General features: G+C 42.5%; 1 protein-coding gene across 1 annotated transcript; it reads left to right on the top strand.

Annotated features, from left to right (window-relative positions):
• The first annotated feature begins 777 nt into the window (after nt 1–777).
• Nucleotides 778–10,441, top strand: isl2a (ISL LIM homeobox 2a). Its single transcript, XM_085972322.1, has 6 exons — nt 778–935; nt 1,216–1,405; nt 1,830–2,086; nt 3,545–3,831; nt 6,010–6,177; nt 9,554–10,441. The coding sequence occupies exons 1-6, from the start codon at nt 878–880 to the stop codon at nt 9,668–9,670; spliced, it is 1,077 nt and encodes a 358-aa protein (XP_085828448.1). The 5' UTR covers nt 778–877; the 3' UTR covers nt 9,671–10,441.
• Nucleotides 10,442–19,118: the final 8,677 nt, after the last annotated feature.

The raw sequence follows: 19,118 nt of genomic DNA on the forward strand, positions 1-19,118 counted from the left end.
TAAGGCACTCCTCCCTTTCTCTCATACACGGAACACTTTCAATCAAATGTTGCTATTTAAGTATTTTTACTGCCATTCCATATATCTTAGCTCCTGAGTGAGTGACAAAATATATTTAAACATAGTCCGCAAATTAAAGTCAATAATCTCAGGGATTTCTATATGAATATCCCGATTGAAGTGACTCACGTGTGTTCGCTCTTTCTTGGAGGATAAATAAAATAATAATCACTGAAATTGCGATCATTCCGCTAACCGCAGCCACCTGACATGAAGCTGCAGACGGTTGCAAACAAACCCTCGGTTTCTAAACTTACAATGATGTTTTTCCCTGCTGATTTTAACGCGACGGATTTAAAATATTAAATATAAATATAAAGATAATAAATATATATAAATTGCACAAGCTCTTATTTGCAAACATCGGAATACTTGCACGATAGTTTGGTAAATGCTGGTTATAAAAATGCATGCAAAAATTCCCATGCAATAAGGCTTGTGTGTGTGTTGTGTGTGGGGCGGGGGTTTGAGTGTGGTCCTACCGGCTGCAACAAGAAAAAGGTTACAATCTCTTGTCAATTTCACTGGGCGAATTGCTACTTTTTTTGTAACACACACACAGATTCTAACCAATCAGGGCGCGCCGCTGGGTCCTGCCCCCCTCATTGTGAGGTCACGGCGTCGGTCCGTCACGTCCTGCGTCGTGACGCCGAGGCGGAACGTCGGGGGGGGGGAGGGAGTGAGGGGGCGGGGGGGCCACAACGTGCGGGACAGCAGTTAACCCTAAATATTTGTTATCAGACGTCCCGACAGCTTGCAGCTGATCTTTCACCGCAGTTTTAACACTTATGGTTGTTGGGATCGGTCTTATTTTCGTATGGTGGATATTATTTTTAACACACCTTTCCTTGGTGCTATGGGGGATCATTGCCAAAGTAAGTACATTGCTTGCAGGAAAGAAAAGAGGAAACAATTATTTTTCACCCCCTCCCATTCGACTGATTCTATTTCCCCCTCCACACAAATCAAAACATAAACAAGTATTAGTGCGTTCTTGTGCTTGGCTGTATGACTATCTTTAGCCTCTAGGATACCCCGCTGCTCACATTTTTTTTAAAAAACCTCATTGTTTAGCTGCAAGTCTAGCGTGAAAAGCCTAAACGTGCAGGCGATTTGTTTCCCAGGTAATTTTCAGTGAATGTTTTGTCCTGTCAGAGAAGCACGGGATTGCCATGTGTGTGGGGTGTGGGAGCAGGATCCATGACCAGTACATCCTCCGAGTCTCCCCGGATCTGGAGTGGCACGCCGCCTGTCTCAAATGCTCCGAGTGCAACCAGTACCTGGATGAAACTTGCACTTGTTTTGTGAAAGACGGCAAGACTTACTGCAAGAGGGATTACGTGAGGTGAGGATTTTTTTTTTAAAACTTTGCATGTGCGTTTGCAAAAAAAAATACTAAGGAGAAATCCAATTTGACATTGCAACAATGTTCAAAGAAGACACTTGGAATAGATACAATAGCAAAATACTGCGGATGCTGGAAATCTGAAATCTTGGAATAGATAGCAAGGTCTGTTCAGATTTGTTTGATTCTGCGGGCAACCGCGCTGTATCTGAGCCACTCTATACATCAGAACTTATGTTTCTATTCGGTTACAGTTGATTTGTTTTCTCCCAAGATTTCCTTTAACGTTTTCAACCGCAGTTTAGGCCTTGGGTGTAAATGATAAAAATTTAAAAAAAATTAAACTCCCAGTAATCGAACATGTTTTGTGAAGTGTTTCTCAGCACGGAATTTAAATGAAGTGTTATTTTTAATTTCCTCCCAGACTGTTCGGGACCAAGTGTGCAAAGTGTAATCTGACTTTCAGTAAGAGTGATTTTGTGATGAGGGCCCGGAGCCGAGTCTATCACATCGAGTGTTTCCGCTGTGTGGCGTGCAGTCGGCAGCTCATCCCCGGGGATGAGTTCGCTCTCAGGGATGATGAGCTTTTCTGCAAGGCCGATCACGACGTGGTGGAGCGAGCCTCGGCCGGGGGAGACCCTCTCAGCCCAGTCCCGACCAGCAGATCTCTACAGATGGCAGGTATTAATAAAAAAATACAAAACCCAGTGTGTCAGCTGCAGGCAGACAAGCCCATTCGCTGCATGACCTTCAGCCTAAATCTAATAAGCACATTTTTCAATTAGCAAATAGGGATATTGAGGGGTGGGAAAGTGTATGGGAAATCACACAAGGCTACAGCACAAATAAATCTACCCGATGTCGTTCAATCTGCTCCAGCTGTATTCGCTGTTAATCTTAAATATATTCTGGGATTGTCTATAATTTAAAACATTTGAAATCTGGCATTTATAAATCGGAACAGTTGTGTCGGAGATTATAATCTCCCATTCTAATATTTGTATCGATCCCTTATTGTTCACGACACATTTTTTATCAAATATATTTAAAGGAATCCTTCTAAATATTATAGCCACGTGGAAATAGCCGGACAAGAGGCGAGCAACCAGACTGGAAAAAGAGGAAATATTGTATTCTCGATACTTAAAAGGCATTTAATTAAAAAAAATAAACGTCCCTTGCTCAGTTATTTTCAGCAGCATCTATTCGTTTCCGAACAAAAGTTAAAGCGAGGCGGAAAATGAACTAAATTCGCATAACAAATACTCCAGCTAGGCATTTTGCAAAATCTGGATAATTGTGAAAGATTTCGACACGCGTTTAAAGAGAATTAGCGCTAGCTGGAATTACAAATTACTGTATATATTACTGTGCATATCAGGGGCAGGTATAAAGATTTAATTGTGCGGAATTCGCTAAGATTTGGGTTAACAAAGAGGCGATTCTAATCATCGTTTATAACAATATTAAGAGATTTCGATGTAGCTTTACACTAATGCTTCTATGCCTAGTGTCGTCAGCAATTTAATTACATAGGATCTACAGCACAGAAACAGGCCATTCGGCCCAAACAGTCCATGCCGGCGTTTATCCTCCACTCGAGCCTCCTCCCGTCTTTCCTCATCTAACCCTATATTCGCTGTAGTATTATCTATGAGTGATCAAACTGATAATATATATAGACATACACTCGGTACACTGGGCATTAACTTTAGTCTGAGTTCTATAGGGTGCAGCATGGGCACAGTCAGAATGTATAAGGACCACCGTGTAAATCGAGATAGGAATGTGTGCTCTTCCTGAAAATTACATTGCAAAAGATGTCCCTTAGTTATTTCGGGCATATTTTGAAAATTCTTCGTCCAGAGCAGAGCTGCGAGGCCGCCACCAGCTTTGAATCAAATTGCTAGGCGAGAACATTATTCGAATTAAAACCCTATTTAAATATATTTGTCCAGTTAAAAAAAAGTTTTTTTTAATATATGTCAACTTTCTCCTCATATTGGCCAATCCGGGTGGCTCTTATAACGGTGGGCCTGTGCTTTCCATTGGCTTTGATTGCAGTTACATGGGGTGTTGTTGTTTTTGTGTCTTATTTGTGTGTGTGTTTCTTTTTTTGTGTGTGGTGTTATTTTGCAGCAGAACCTATCTCGGCCCGGCAGCCACCCCTGAGGCCTCACGTTCACAAGCAGCAGGAAAAGACGACCCGGGTGCGGACGGTGTTGAACGAGAAGCAACTGCACACTTTACGGACCTGCTACGCGGCGAACCCCAGGCCGGACGCGCTCATGAAGGAGCAGCTGGTGGAAATGACCGGCCTCAGCCCCAGGGTCATTCGGGTTTGGTTTCAAAACAAACGCTGTAAAGACAAGAAGAAAACCATTCTCATGAAACAGATTCAACAGCAGCAACACAGTGACAAAACTGTGAGTAAAAAGGCGCCATCAATTAAATGGCTTTTAACTAATGGGAAATAGGATTTGTGTGTGTTTTAACTTTTTTTTTTAAGTGTCAAGCAACCTTTTACAGAAATTAAACTTCCTTTAGAAATTGCAAGATCAGAAGGGGGTGATAGAAGTAATGTAGTTACGGAAGAAATATGCGTTATTAATTATTTTAAAGATGATATTGTGAGGTGTGTTTCTGTTTCTGCCTGTCAGTGCCTGTAACAGGAACAGGGAAACAGAACAGGGCCGGGTTAAAATCTTGCTGAATCCCTTGGAACTAATTGAAAGAAAAGTAAAGGTTTCGTAGTTTAAAAACCTGCAAATGAAACGTTCCAATAGATCTAAACTGTGGAAGGTCGCCGCTTTGTTTTCAGTTGGCCCTGGTTCTGTTGGGGAACTTTTAAAAAAGTTAAACATGTTTAAAATTGCTGAAAATATCCCAGGAAAAGCTTAACAAGTTCGAGACGATTGGACGGCAAAAAGCGGATGCTGGGTTAGACGGATATTTATTCAAAATGTTACATTTCTTAATCTAATAAAAGAAGACATTTGGGTTCAGACGGGCTCCTATTTTAAAATGATCCCACAACAACGACGGAAGTTCACTTGTTTATTTAAAGAGATTTAAAAAAAAGAAACAATCTAGGCTGGGGCATGTCTGGTCCAAGTATAAAGTCAACGATATGTCCATCACAACAGACAAAGTGTAGACACAGATGTCACACAAAGTCAAGAGTGATGAGGCCTGGGGGGGAGAGGGGGGGGGGGGTAGAGGAGGTAATGTACAGCACAGTATGGAGAGAGAAATGCTACTTGCGTGAATAGATCACAGATTTCTTTACTGATCCTGAATTGCCTATAGTAATCCCAAAGCCCCTGCGGCGGAGATTACACCGTCTGATACAGGCAGTTAGTTCGATTTAGTAAGGGCGAAATCCTTATCGAGGGTCTGTCTGTGTCGCTTTTATTTGTAAAATAAGTTAGAAGCAAAAAATAAAATTTCAGTCATCAAGCACTTGAACCGAGGAATCTGCCGAAGGAATAGTTAATTGTATTCACCAACTGGATTTGGCTACAAATACATTTCATGCCTGCACTGCGTTTTAATTTATTAATTCGTAATGAAGCTTGCATCGGAGGATAGAGTTAAGTAATAATAATGCAATAGACAGCGAGGATTCGGTTTAAGACCTGCTGAGTATTTCCAGCATTGTCTGTTTTTATTTCGGTTTAAGAACCCGGTTTTCCCCGGACCCATTGCCGGGAACAGGAAATGTCCCGGCGGGGTCAGAGCCGCGAGAATGACATTTTGCTGTGGAAATGTGGCAGGACCTTCTCTGTGTGCAGAGGGAGGCGAGAGAAGGGCGGTCTCTCTCTCTCTGTCTCTGTCTCTCTCTCTCCCTTTCTATTCCTACAGTCCATTAAAGGCAGCGGCTTGCGTTCAGTGCGGGGAGAGACGGTTTTATTAGAAATAAGCAGTTTGTTTAGACTGGCCACACACACAGGGGAGGAAAAGGGCCCAGAGTTTGTTATGCACCCTTCATTATGTAAACACCATTTATTGGCTTCGCTTTCTATTAGACTGGGGAACGGGTTTCCGTGAACTGATATATATATATAATATATATATTTAGTTTCGTGGAACATTAGATAATGTTTAAATATAATGATATAGGCCTCTGTCTCTGTAGTGACCTCTATTTCTAGAGGTAAACGTGTATAAAGATATAACGTGGCAATCGAATACACTATGCTGTTTATTTAGCAGCTCATTCAATGCTATATTTATCAGATGATATCGTGAGATGTTTATTTTATACTGTTTTTATTTCGTTTTTTTACAAGATAAACAAATGTAAGTGTCTAGGGAGACGAATTGTTTAGAAAATGCATTACAAGCCTGTAGCTGTTTTCAAATGCATGGGGAGAATTGTGGAATTTGATTCACAGATTTAAAAAATCCTTGTAATAAAAATTGGAATTTTGATGTGTTCAGTCTCAGTAAAGCAGCGATCGGGGTCGTCCCCCCCCCCCCCCCCTGTATTTCAGTCGCGGGTTTGGCGAAGCTCTCTCTCTCTAAGACTTGCTGTTGGAATGAGGTAATGGAGAGCTCACATTGTTTTCTCTCCCCTCACCCTCACCCTCACCCACACACAGAGTCTGCAAGGTCTGACAGGCACGCCGATGGTAGCGGGAAGCCCGATCCGGCACGATGGCTCCATGCAAGGGAACGCCGTGGAGGTTCAGTCCTACCAGCCGCCCTGGAAAGCGCTCAGTGAGTTCGCCCTGCAGAGTGATCTGGATCAGCCGGCTTTTCAGCAACTGGTGAGTGCCGGGGCCGGGCCCGTGAGACGCGAGGGGGACGCGGGACACTTGGGAACTTGGACAACGACGTATTTGAGGAGGGGCGGGGGTTGCTATCAGTTTCAGGAGTGGGATATTCCATTATTTCCATGGCGGAAACTGTCAGACAACAAACAGGCAGGAAAGTTTGGTCGGTAGAGAAATCGCAGCTTACATATAATAACCAACATCTCCTCCAACTGTGTCAAGTTAAACACTAAACTGGCTGATAAGATTTTAGTGAAAATAAAGTGCTTAACTTGACACACAGATGGAAATGAGCACGCCTGCCCTGAAAAGAGGAGTGGTATTTCTATATATTCAAGATTCAACGCCCATTCAGCGTTCAATACCTGACACTTGCCCCAAGATGCAGGGACCCAATCAGTTGGTACCTGATGCTTGGCCCCGTTCTGGTGCTGGTGAGGTTTTAGTTCCGGGATACTCCACTCTGGGGCGAATTCAGTGTTAGAAACATAGAAACATAGAAGATAGGAGCAGGAGTAGGCCATTTGTAAACCTATGTTAGTAACTCCGTCTAATTCAGATTTGGTTTGGGTATCGGCATGGAGACGGTACAGGGGGTGCAACTGCCTGACGTCTCGGCATCTTGTGCCCGCGAAGATATAACGCCCAATAGCAGGGTATATCCAGGCACGGTGCACATCAGCGTCTTGAGAAATAGTACCCCGCCATGCAGTGTTGCCAAACACAAGTTCACAGTCTCCGAGAGCCAAACATTGGAGAACAGCACAGTTCCAATTCACATAATCATGTGTATACACTGTATACATGACTAATAGTAGTACACCTGTCAGCATGCAGTGCCCCAGAATCACTCATCAAAGAGGACCATATCATCAGCTGCACAGATTGAATGTGTCCGTGTATTCTCTGTACATTCAGGGCACGAGGGTGCAACCCCGTGCTCATCAGGTGCGACCACTGCACCGTACTAGACACGATCGTTTGGTGGTATTTAGTGGCCTGGATGCATGACAGGATGTCAAGTGCCCATCAACACACAGCAGGAGAATGTGCTAGCTCAGGGCTAGAGCAGCAAACTTGACATCTACCGGCCGAGCCATCCCTTCTCCACCACCCCCCCCCCCCACCAACAATTAATCTTTCGGGGACAGCAACAATATCTCAGAGCAGAAATATTATAGAAATAATAATAGGAGGTATCAGTGAATTCAGCGGTGTTCCTGTGCCTTACCACAATCCTAACAGTCACCAACCAGAAATAGCCCCTCAGTCACCTTCAGTTAGACCTAGGTAATAAACCGTTTAGATAAATAAGATGGGATATTTAGGATTTGAATGTACAATGCCTACAGCTTGTGCAGTATATACTTGTGTATTCTATATAAATCTGTACACCATATATTCATTTACAGTCAATATCTGTGTATAATATACATCAACATCTGCATTATATATTTGTGTACAGTATATACTCCTGTGCATTATATTTGTTCACTGTGTATAGAAAAGTTCTGCTGTATATATTGTGTATGGTATATAAATTGTCTGCAGAATGTATTTGTATAAGGTGTGCATGTACACCATATATCTGCATACAGTATATATTTCTGAACAGTATTTATGATTTTAATCATGTGCCAATGAATGGACTGGCATTTATAAAGCAGGTCTCAAGTCCCTGGGACTTCCCAAAGTGTTTTACAGCCAAGGAATTGCTTCTGAAGTTTAGTCACCATTGTTCTACCACAGCCAAATTACGCACAGCAAGGTCCTACAAACCAATAAATGACCAGTCAATCTGGTTTTTGGTGGTGTTTGGCCAGGACACGGGGAGAACTCCGCTGCAATTCTTCAATTAGATCTTTTAGGTTCACGTGAGCACACGGACAAGGCCTCGGTTTAACGTCTCATCCGAAAGTAGGCACCTCCGACACTGCAGCACTCCCTCAGTACTGCACTGAAGTGTCAGCCTTGATAATAGGCCTGGTTTTGTGGAAATAATACCGAGGCATGCCGTTATTTATGTGAAAATCAGATATGCACAGGTAAACGCGGAAATCCAGAAGGTTTTGTCTGCGATGCCCTGCTCCTCCAAAATCTGCGCAATAACAGTATCTCGCCAAGAGACTCGCCATTTAATGACATTGAACAGTGTGAAGTCGCTGTATTTACCACATAGTCATGGACTAAACTGGCAGGAAAAAGTTAGGGCTTGTCCATTCCAGCGTAAATACCCATTTAACAGCATGATAATTCTTAATTACTGCCAAACAACCTCTCTGTCAAAGAAAATTAACTTTTACAAGTGTGGAGTCTCATTCCTTCAGATTGTAATTACTGTTGGAGATTTTAAAAAATAAAAAATTTATTTTTAACTTTTTCTTTCAATCTCTTTTATCTCAATCTCTTAATCCCATCTTTCTTTCCTTCACTTTCTGTACCTGATTTGACACTGAAGTCAATAGTCTAAGCGACACTTCCTAGTTCAGACCCTGCGCGGCTCATTACCGATTCTTCAGTCTGATTGGTTAAGGAGACACACAGCTGCTTGCCCCGTTCAGAGGTCCCAGATGCTCTGTAGAGGGCGCTGCGCTTTTTGGACAGTTGGTCGACAGCAACTTTCAGTACAAAAGCCCACACAAAGCCCAGGGGCAGGGGCAAGTGTAACAAGCTGCACGCAAAATCTGGCCCAATATTCCCGAGTCCTGGAGTGGGGCTGGAACCCACAACCTTTTGACTCGTAATAGATATTTGGTTCTAAGAGTGATACTTGTTTATAATAATTTATGAAGCAAAGTAATGGAGAGGGGGATTGGTACTAATCCAATGTCAATCAAATTCTATGATAGGAGAAGTTAGTAATAGAGGGATGAGCCTAGCTGGAGATGAATGGCCTTTTCCCATCACTTCTGCTCCTATATATTACCCATACGTAACGGATAAGTTCATGCAGAAGGGGATTTTCTCTCTATAATTATTTAATTCGAGTATTTCCTACCTGACTGCATATATCTGTGTCATGTCTTTGTGCTGATGTAAATGACCAGTTTGGAAGTATAACCGATTATCCAGACCTGTCTATCGATCGACATGTTCTTGGCTACATATTGTTAAATGGTTACAAGCTGCGTTTACTCTGTAACCTAATGAGTGTTAACTGTATAAGTTGTGAATCGTGAAATGCTCCGATATAACAAAGGGAAACAAGTCTGTTAACAATTAATTGTAACACTGCTCAATATTCCGTGGTCCCCTTGTTAAACCACCTGTGAACATTCTGTTTTTTTTTATTGCGGCACATGTTCTGTGGTTTACACGCTGCACTTATAATGAAAGGACTCTTCTGATTTTTGTTTCTTGGGCTCCGCAGGTAACTTTTTCGGAATCCGGCTCCTTGCCCAACTCCTCCGGAAGTGATGTGACCTCCCTGTCCTCGCAATTACCGGATACCCCGAACAGCATGGTGCCGAGCCCCGTGGAAACGTGAGGTGCGAGTTTTGAGACTTTCGAAGTTGCCACAGACCCGGCTACCGCATGTCCCCCGAAACCCCCGCATGATCAGAGCGCAGTTACAAGCAACAGAAACTCTCCTAACTATCAGTTTTTATATATAAATATATATATATCAAAGAGACTCGCAAAGACTGCCAAAAAATATATGCACATGGATTTCTTTTTTGTTAAAACTGCCACTACAGAACTCTCATTGAATCTACAAGTTGTAAATACATTTCCACCGAAGCCAAATTAGGTATTCAGGAGACAAGAACAGACGGAGAGAGAGAGGTGAACGCCAGGATCTAATGTTCAAGCAATCTGACAAGTGAGGAGGGAAAGTGATTTTTTTTTTTAATGCACAGGACTTCTAGGAACGATTCTGCCCGAAGTCGGCTTCACAGTGTTGCATCTCATCCAGTGTTGTGATTACGGGCCATTTCTCATCGGCAAGTTTCGCCCCTTTTACCTCCCCCTTTCAAACTGAGAGACTCATTTCATATTTCACTCCACCGACCTTAGAGAGGAACAAACACCGGCCACCTTCCGTTTTCTTTGTAATCGGCATGATTCACTGGAAAATGTTACAGTATCGAAGCTTTTTTTAAAAAAAAAACCACACACACAAGCTGTAAAGTGTATTATGTACTAATACCGGCGGAGGAGAAACAATGTGAACCTCTTAAAGGAAAGAAGTAAGTTATTGCTATTTATTGTAAGAGCCGCAGTTGATACTGGGATTAAATATTTGATCTTAATAAAGTCAAAAAGTATCAATTCTGCAATGTATCCGTTCTGTAACATGTGCTCGGATTAAGTTAAAGTGACTTGTATTGGCATCGGGATAGCATCACAGCACACAGATCCTGACTTTGATGGGTTGGTGGGGGACAGACCTCGTTAAAATTCGATTTCAAATAGTTCCAAGGCACTTCAAACTTGAAGTTGTAGAGGAGGAGGGGGGAAATGGAAACGCATCGACTTGTCAGTTTCCCATCGCCCCGGCGACCTTTGGGCATCCAATAATAAACAGTTTTGCCGCTATCCAGGGTTATCTATCGACCAGAGAGGATACGAGAAACCGAACGGGGATCTCACCATTAGACGAGAGAGGCAGTGTTATGTGGGGAAGGATTCCAACGCGATTGTTAAAAGCTTTAGAATTTTTTAAAAAAACTTCAATTGCAATTTCAAATTAGGCGACGGTAGAAGGCACAAATGTTACTTTGCTGACGAGCAGTTTAAAAAAAAAGAAATCACCCAGCAATTTCTAAAACCAGGTCGAGACGCTCAAATTTCAGGCGTATAAACGCATTGAAAGAAATTCTGGAAATGCAGCTCAGGTCTGTGAGCAGAACCTCCTTCTGTGCCCTCAGCTCTCGGGTTAGGAAGTAAGTGCGGTCCATTTAAATGTTATTTATGAATACAAAGCGATGTAGTCAATAACAATCAACTCTGAGCTCAAAATATTTATTTTTTTAAAAACCACCCGAAACACCAGCGATAAAATAATCGGCGTGTATCATAGCGAACGATAATTCTTGTTACGCCGTGTACAAGTGGAGCTTTTTAAAATCCAAATTGTGCACAGAATATATCCTTACATGGACAGCCAGAATTGACAGACAACTGACACATCCAAGAGATTGAGAAATGGAACTGTGATTCCCCAGTAAATGTATTTCTTGGTACATTAGATACAGAGTCATAAATTATCAGGCTATGAATATCAGTGACAGCGCGGCCGGGTCAATGCGATACTGCAGTCTTGGAGCAACATGTGCTATCAGCGTACTGTATCAGTACATGGTAATTAATAGATTAAGATTAATGAACCTGGGGTTGGGTGGGATAAAAGGACCCAAGTACCAATCGCACCGAACCAAAATAACCAGTGGCTGCCAAACAGTGCGGTGGGGAATATCAATCATATCAATTCACATACAGCTACCAGGGTGAAGGTGTGTATTTATAGACAGATCCGACAGAGCAGATGTTTGCCGATATGTGTTTTTTAAATTGTATTATATATAGATAGATAGAATAGAGAGAGAGAAAGAGAGACGGTGTAAGCTCACCGGGTCCTGGGGTTGATCCAGGTATCCAGGCATTTGTCAAGGAATGTTACGCTTAGTTGGATCAGAATGTTCCTAGCGGAGGAAGTGATTGGGAATGGGATATTTGGAATGCTTTGCTTGAATGAGAAGTAAGCTGGGGGTCAGGTGTCCCCTTTATCCAAATCTCACGTTCATTGAAAACAGACCTGTTTCCCAGTGAATGTTGGGGAGGGGGGGGGGATAGATTTGCTTAATTCCCCACAAAAATAATGTTGGAGTTAATTTCGCCTTCAACCCCGGGGCCTTGAATAAACAAAACAAGAAATCTAACAGGATTCGATAGCAATCGAGCTATTTCCGGATTCATGAGTTACCTCCTTATAACAACTTGAAACATATAAAACAAATCTTTGGATTTAGTCTACAACAGTCCCCACGTTTTACAATATCATTCTCCAGATTTAAACACCGCTTGGTTTATTTACGCGTCTCCTTCGGTTTATGGTGAAACTTAATGGAAATTAACTTCAGTCTAGCCAGCCCTTGTTATGAGAATTTGAAGAGCTTATGTCGTTTTTATTTTTATTTATAACAGACATACGATATATTATAACGAGCTGTTTATTAAGAATTAAATGCACAACTAGTTTCTGAAGTGCTATCCACCTAAAGTAGACACAGTCACAGAACTTTCAAAGTACCCTAATTAGCCGAGAGGCTTTTAAAATAAAAATGACGCTATTAACCCTTAAAAAGCTCACACGGGGCCCGAAATGCTTTGACTTTTGGGCTATGGCTAAAATATTTCAAGTTTAGAAACTGCCTTTGACTGGTTTAATTAGATGTTACGTAAAATACAATGACACGGAGAAGAAAGGGACTGTTTTACTTAAAAATCTTTCCGCCTTCAGGAGTTCAAGGGTGCCAAAGCGAAATTTAGGTTAACCCCGCCCCCCCCCCCCCCCCACTTTCCCATTAAAATAACAAGTGGCACTCGAAGTGGCGTTGCCCCCACCCTGAGACCACTCGGAGCTGGGCGACTGCGATCACCTGCCCTATCTGTTAGTGAGTCGAGGCTATCCCAACATTGGCGACTGCGGGTCACCAGTATTCCAGATAACCCGGGGGAAGTCAGACTGCTCAGGGACTTTGTGTGTCAGGCAAAGGGCAGCAGCGACTCTTAAAAGGGGCTTTTAAACTCGCCAGGAAAACATCCCTTTAGCAGAAAGCAGGCACAAAATGTACGGGGAGATTTGAGGAAGAAATTGTGATCGCTTTTGGAGTGTGGCCTGTGGCAATGGAAACTGCTCAAACTTGGCAATGGTTTCGTATAGAAAATAGAATACAGTTCGTACTGTGCTGGAATCCTTCATAACCGCCGCCTTTTAACTATTAATTCGTCGCCCAGATGGCGGAGTGTGCGGTTAAATAATCTGAATGAAGAGGAGCTTAAAAAAAAAGATTTGTAATGGGAACGATCGCGCGGACGCTTGTGGGTCCGGCAGCATTTGCAATAAAATGTAAAAGGCAGTTCTCCTGTCTCTTCTACAGTGAGTCAAGGCCTCCTCCGGGCACTGGCCTGTGCTGAGTGTTCAGTGGAAGATTGGGAACCAATTTAGGGAATCTCTGCGATCTTGAGTCTTTGCATAAATCGGTGAGGTCCCACATGCAGCAGATTTAAAGTCTCGCTGTAACTTTCCTTGTATATCGTTTTACCTGAACAGCGAAGGCCTGCTTATGTCTTCAATTCACTATTAAACGCCTTTAACACACATATGCTCGTTATCAAAAAATAAACTTTTTGGCGGTGAGGTCTCAAAGTGGGGCCCACTTTATTGACGTGATGTCAAATTAAACGGCTTCAGCTGACACCGCTCAGGGGTCTCAATGAACCAAACACACACAATTAAAGGAATTGAGAGCAAGTGGTAATGTGTAGCGGAATGAACACAGATTGTGGTACAATTCTGCTTGAATAATGTTACATTTTTAAATTTTGCACATATTGTGATATCTGATATATTGCTTATTATAAATCTATAAATCGTGAACCGGGCGGCAGGCAATCAGAACAAATAGCCAGCTTTTCCCATCCCACCTCATTGAAAAGAATGACTCGTTCCGAAGAGGCAGTGAAGTTTATGAGCAATTTAAACTGTCCGGGGTCTCTGGTTCGCTGTGCAGATTACAAGTAATAAAGAAAAGAAAGACTTGCATTTATATAGCGCCTTTCACAACTAGCGGATGTCCCAAAGCGCTTTACAGTCAATGAAGTAATTCTGAAGAGTGTTGTCACTGTTGTAATGTAGGAATATAGAGAGGAGTATTTGGAGTGGGGGCGGTGTTCACCAAACACCGTCCCTATAAAGACCGACACAGATTTGTGCATCAGTACTTCAAACTCGGGAAGTTTTCACCCTCTTTTGCCTCCAAGCAGTTGCCGAGGAATAAACTAAACGCAGTGTCTGTGTCACTGACAGCGACCGACCCAAAACCACAGCCCTCGCCATTATATTACATCTCGGGAAACTTTTCAAAGTAGAAAGTAAGATATTTCTTATAAAACAATATCTTTACGGATAAATTGAAGGACTTTTTGCAGATATTTGAATTAAAAAAACTCAAATTAAATACAACTCATAGTGGGCTGAAAAAATAGGGATGGTATTAGTTCAGAATGTGTTGTGTCTCTCAGTGTTTGGCACTTCTGATTTCTTCCTTGTTTCTACATCTGAGTGTGTGTCTGTGCACTTGTGAATCTCTGTCTCTGTATGTGTGCGTCTACGTGTGTGACTCTCTGTCCTTTTGGCTTCCCGTTTGTATGTCGCTATGTACTCGTGAATCCCATTTTATGTGTAGGTGTGTGTAGTACGAATTGTGAGTCCTCATCAATGATGTGTGTGTGTGTTGTATATATCATATATATGTACATGTGTGTGTAGTATGAATTGTGAGTCCTCATCAATGATGTGTGTGTGTGTGTTGTATATATCATATATATGTACATGTGTGTGTAGTATGAATTGCTGTACTTGTGACTTCTTCAATGGTATATATATTTGTGTATGAATGTATGAGACCTCCACGCTCTCTAAATGGTCAGACTGCTTGTCCAACATCCAGTTCTGGATGTGCAGAAATTTTCGCCAATTAAATATTGGGAAGACCAAAGCCATTGTTTTCGGTCCCGCCACAGACTCCATCCCTCTCCCTAACATCTGTCTGAGGGTGACCCATACTGTTCGCAACCTTGATGTCATACTTGACCCTGAAAGGAGCTTCCGACCACATATCCACGGCATAACTAAGCCTAGTTCCACCTCTATAACATCGCCCTCTCCGGCTGCTGAAACCCTCATCCATGCCTGTGTTACCTTTAGATTTGACTATTCCAACGCACTCCTGGCTGGCCTCTCACGTTCTACCCTACTAAACTTGGGGTCATCCAAAACTCAGCTGCCCGTGTCCTAACTCACACCGAGTCCCGTTCGCCCATCACCCGCTGTGCTCGCTGACCTACATTGGCTCCCGGTTAAGCAACGCCTGGATTTCAAAATTCTCATCCTTGTTTTCAAATCCCTCCGTGGCCTCGCCCCTTCCTATCTCTGTAATTTCCTCCAACCTCACAACCCCCGAGATATCTGCGCTCCTCTAATTCTGCCCTCTTGAGTATCCCTGATTAGAATCACTCAACCTTTGGCGGCTGTGCCTTCTGTTGCCTGGGCCCCAAGCTCTGGAACTCCCTGCCTAAACCTCTCCGCCTCTCTATACCTCTCTCTCCTCCTGTAAGACGCTCCTTAAAACCTCTCTCTTTAACCAAGCTTTTGGTCACCTGTCCTAATTTCTCCTTATGTGGATTGGTGTCAATTTTTTTTGTCTTATAACGCTCCTGTGAAGTACCTTGGGAGGTTTTATGTTAAAGGCGCTATATAAATACAAGTTGTTTGTTGTATATATATATATATATGTATGGATGTAAATACGAGTGTGCATGTGTGTGTGTAAATATATATATATATCTATGTGTGTGTGTGTCTCTGTACTTGTAACTTCCTCGTCTGCCGAGTTTCACTTGTTAAGTGTAAGTCTAGACAAAGTAGAACGATTGGCGGCTTCTTATCTCTTTCTGGCATCACGTGCAAACGATACATTGAATCAGCACCACAACAAACCACCGTCTGTTAGCAGAGGGTTCCACTCGACCCAGCCTAGCGTGTCCGGGTTTATTTTGCTTTGAGAAAGAGCGAGAGATCTGCAGAGCCACTTCTGTGCGGGAAGGGCACTGCTGATGGTGATGTTGACCGCCGGCGATCGCCACTGGACATGAGCTGACCCGATCAGCCTGTCAAAAGCTTCAGACTGACATCTTAAACTTTAGCAATTTGTTATCCAGGATCGGGCAAAGATGAGAAAAAAAGGGGGGGGGGGAAATAACTGTTAAGACACCTGAACCAGTGATATATCTGTCAGCCTGGGGGATGGGGTGTGTTTTACTCGCCGCCTTTCACAGGCTGGGCGTCAAATCTGTAACAAATTAAGAGCTACATTTCCCATGCCTGCAACCCCTTAATTCCTTCTACAATGTCTATTTTTTTAATGCATATATGTATATTTACTGCAATACTACACCCGCGTTGATTGTCAGTTTCCTAAACTCGCCCGGGGTAACTCACCGCTTAACTGATTTTGAAGTTACTGAAAGTGACTTGAAACTGACAAGCACTTCTCTTAATAGGGACTAGCGCCAAACATACACTACTGTGTTACATAACTCCCCTCCCTGTGCGACTTAACAACATATTGCTGAGATTATTGGAATGTTATAGCCGCCGTATATGGCGCAAACCACACACAGTTTAAACAAATCTGGACACTTTCCAGCATTTATTCAAGATAATCATCATCATGTTATATATTTGTGACTGAGCTGATTTCTCCTGTGAATTTAACGAGGCCGGCGTTTTAATGACAATTATCCCAAGTATAATGGGGAAAAACCCAATTAATTTGTAATTGTACTTAATGAAACAGCAGAATATTTGAGGCGGATGCATTTTGCGAAGTGGTGCAGCCCGAATGCTATTGCATTATAAATGGAAATACTTTAATCAACCTGATATGTTTATATAAAGAATGAAATAGAATTTACAGCACAGAAACAGGCCATTCGGCCCCTCCAACCCTACTAGCATATTCCCTTCTCCCTCATGTGTTTATGTAGCCTCCCCTTAAATGTATCTATACTATTCTCCTCAACCACTCCCTGTGGTAGCGAGTTCCACATTCTCATCACTCTCTGGGTAAAGATGTTTCTCTTGAATTCCGATTAAGAACATCACTGAAATCATACACAGATCCTCCATCACAACGAATATCTCCAACACACGGCGGTCAGAGCGGGTTGCAGGATTTCCAATATATAACCTTGCAAAAAAAAAACTCGCGCCCGGTCACAATAGGTCGGTCAGTGACGCGCAGGGAGGGCTTCACTCGGGAGGTCCGATTCGAACTCGATTGCATGTTCAAAAGATTTTTTTTTCATGTAGCAGAAGCTACGAGTTTGCTCAATTGTAATTGTAAATCGTATAAATTGTGAGAGCCCAGGGTTCTAGGGATGTTTGAAAATCAGTACAGACTGCGCGGTATAAATGTGAAACATTAATTAGAGTTATGGTGTAACTTGACACTTTAAACATTATTAAACGCGAAGCGTAAACAGGCCTAGAACCTGAGGTTACTACATGAAATATAATCATGTATGCATGTTCTATATTTTATACCGAAGGGTGAAAACCGCATCAAATATGGATTACTTAGAATAATCTCGATGCAAATGAAATATGAACGTGTTAATGGAGTAAAGCAATCAACCTTCGATTGATTGCTTAAACCGTAATCAATTATCATTTTACTGCTTTCCCCCGTTAAAACTCAAGTGCTCAGCCCCTGAATATATATTTTTACGCTTTAGCTTCAGATCTAATATATGTGCGTGTGTGAAGTAGAGAGAGATAATTGTGCGGTTATATAAATATGTGATGACAACTTGTATTTATATAGCGCCATCCAGGTAGTAAAACGTCCCCAAGGCGCTGCACAGGAGCGATTATCAAACAAAGTGACATCGAGTCACATGAGGAGATATTCGGACAGGTAGCTAAAAGCTTGGTCAAAGAGGTAGGTTTGAAGCAGCGTCTTAAAGGGGGAAGAGAGATTTAGGGATGTGTTTCTACAAATTAAATGTAATTCTTTTATAGTACAAGTTGTATATTATCTTATATCCCTTTGAAGCATATGCAGATTGCAAGCGCACACACACACACAACATTCTCAGAGCACACACAGGTGCAATTTATGGCCATGTACCACACACATAATCCATGTTAAATATGGCTCGATTTGTTACAAACAAGCACACATGTGATATGCACTCCAGCAAGTGCAGAGACGAACAGTCTTTACTTCAATTTCGTCCCGACAGTTTACTCCATCCACCACCTCGTCAAATAGATTCCAGTTTGCAACTGGGAATTCCATTACACCGTAAAACAGGGACTAGAAAGTCCTGGCGATTTTTTTTGGTAAGATTTCAAACACAATCCTTGAATACTTCATGTAAAATGATTGCTGAATTCTGGGATCTCTAAAACACTCGGGGAGGTTCTGATATTGGATTCTAGGAGGTGGAAATCCCAAGTTTTACTGGAGTGCATGTGCTCGATTGCTTTGATTGTGTGTTTTTTTTTTCGCCACAAAAGCCTTGGGGACATTTCAGTCACCGCAACTTACTGTTTCGGAAATAGCCGGAGGGTGGGTGGGGGAGTCTATTTTTAAAAGGAAAGAATCTAAATCGAATAGAGCGTGGAACCAACTCAGAATACTTCAAGCACACACACACACCGTCAGCGCAGAATAAAGGGAGCTCTCCCGAACGAAAAAGGGGGAAAATTGCGCACAAACGGGTACATTCCGACATTTCGAAAACATCCCAGGGTTTAGGAAACGGTCCCCAACGTGCAGATAACGGGCAGCGCAGGGATCGCGGTCTTATCGAAATACAAAGGCCACAGCAATCAAATATAACGTGACCGCTAGTCAACCTTGCCTGGCCTCATAGCCGCTTTGTCTCGCCCCGAACGCCACATTCACCCCTCTTTCCTCTGTTACAGTCAGTGCAGCCACAGAGTTTATTACTCGAAGAAACCGTTATTTTCTACCCCTATCTCTTTCCCACTTATATCTTTACATTTGATAACATGTAATAAAGGCGAGCGTTGTTTTTGAAGCCACCGATGATCCAAAGGCTTTCCCCTCACCCCCCTAGCACTGGGCGGCACTGTGCACAGCTAAACTGTGTTAGAATTTTGTACCCACTGAGGCCAA

This window comes from Somniosus microcephalus, chromosome 32 (genome assembly GCF_052327205.1).
Source record: "Somniosus microcephalus isolate GS21.2 chromosome 32, FLI_Smic_1.0, whole genome shotgun sequence".
Taxonomy (NCBI): Eukaryota; Metazoa; Chordata; class Chondrichthyes; order Squaliformes; family Somniosidae; genus Somniosus; species Somniosus microcephalus.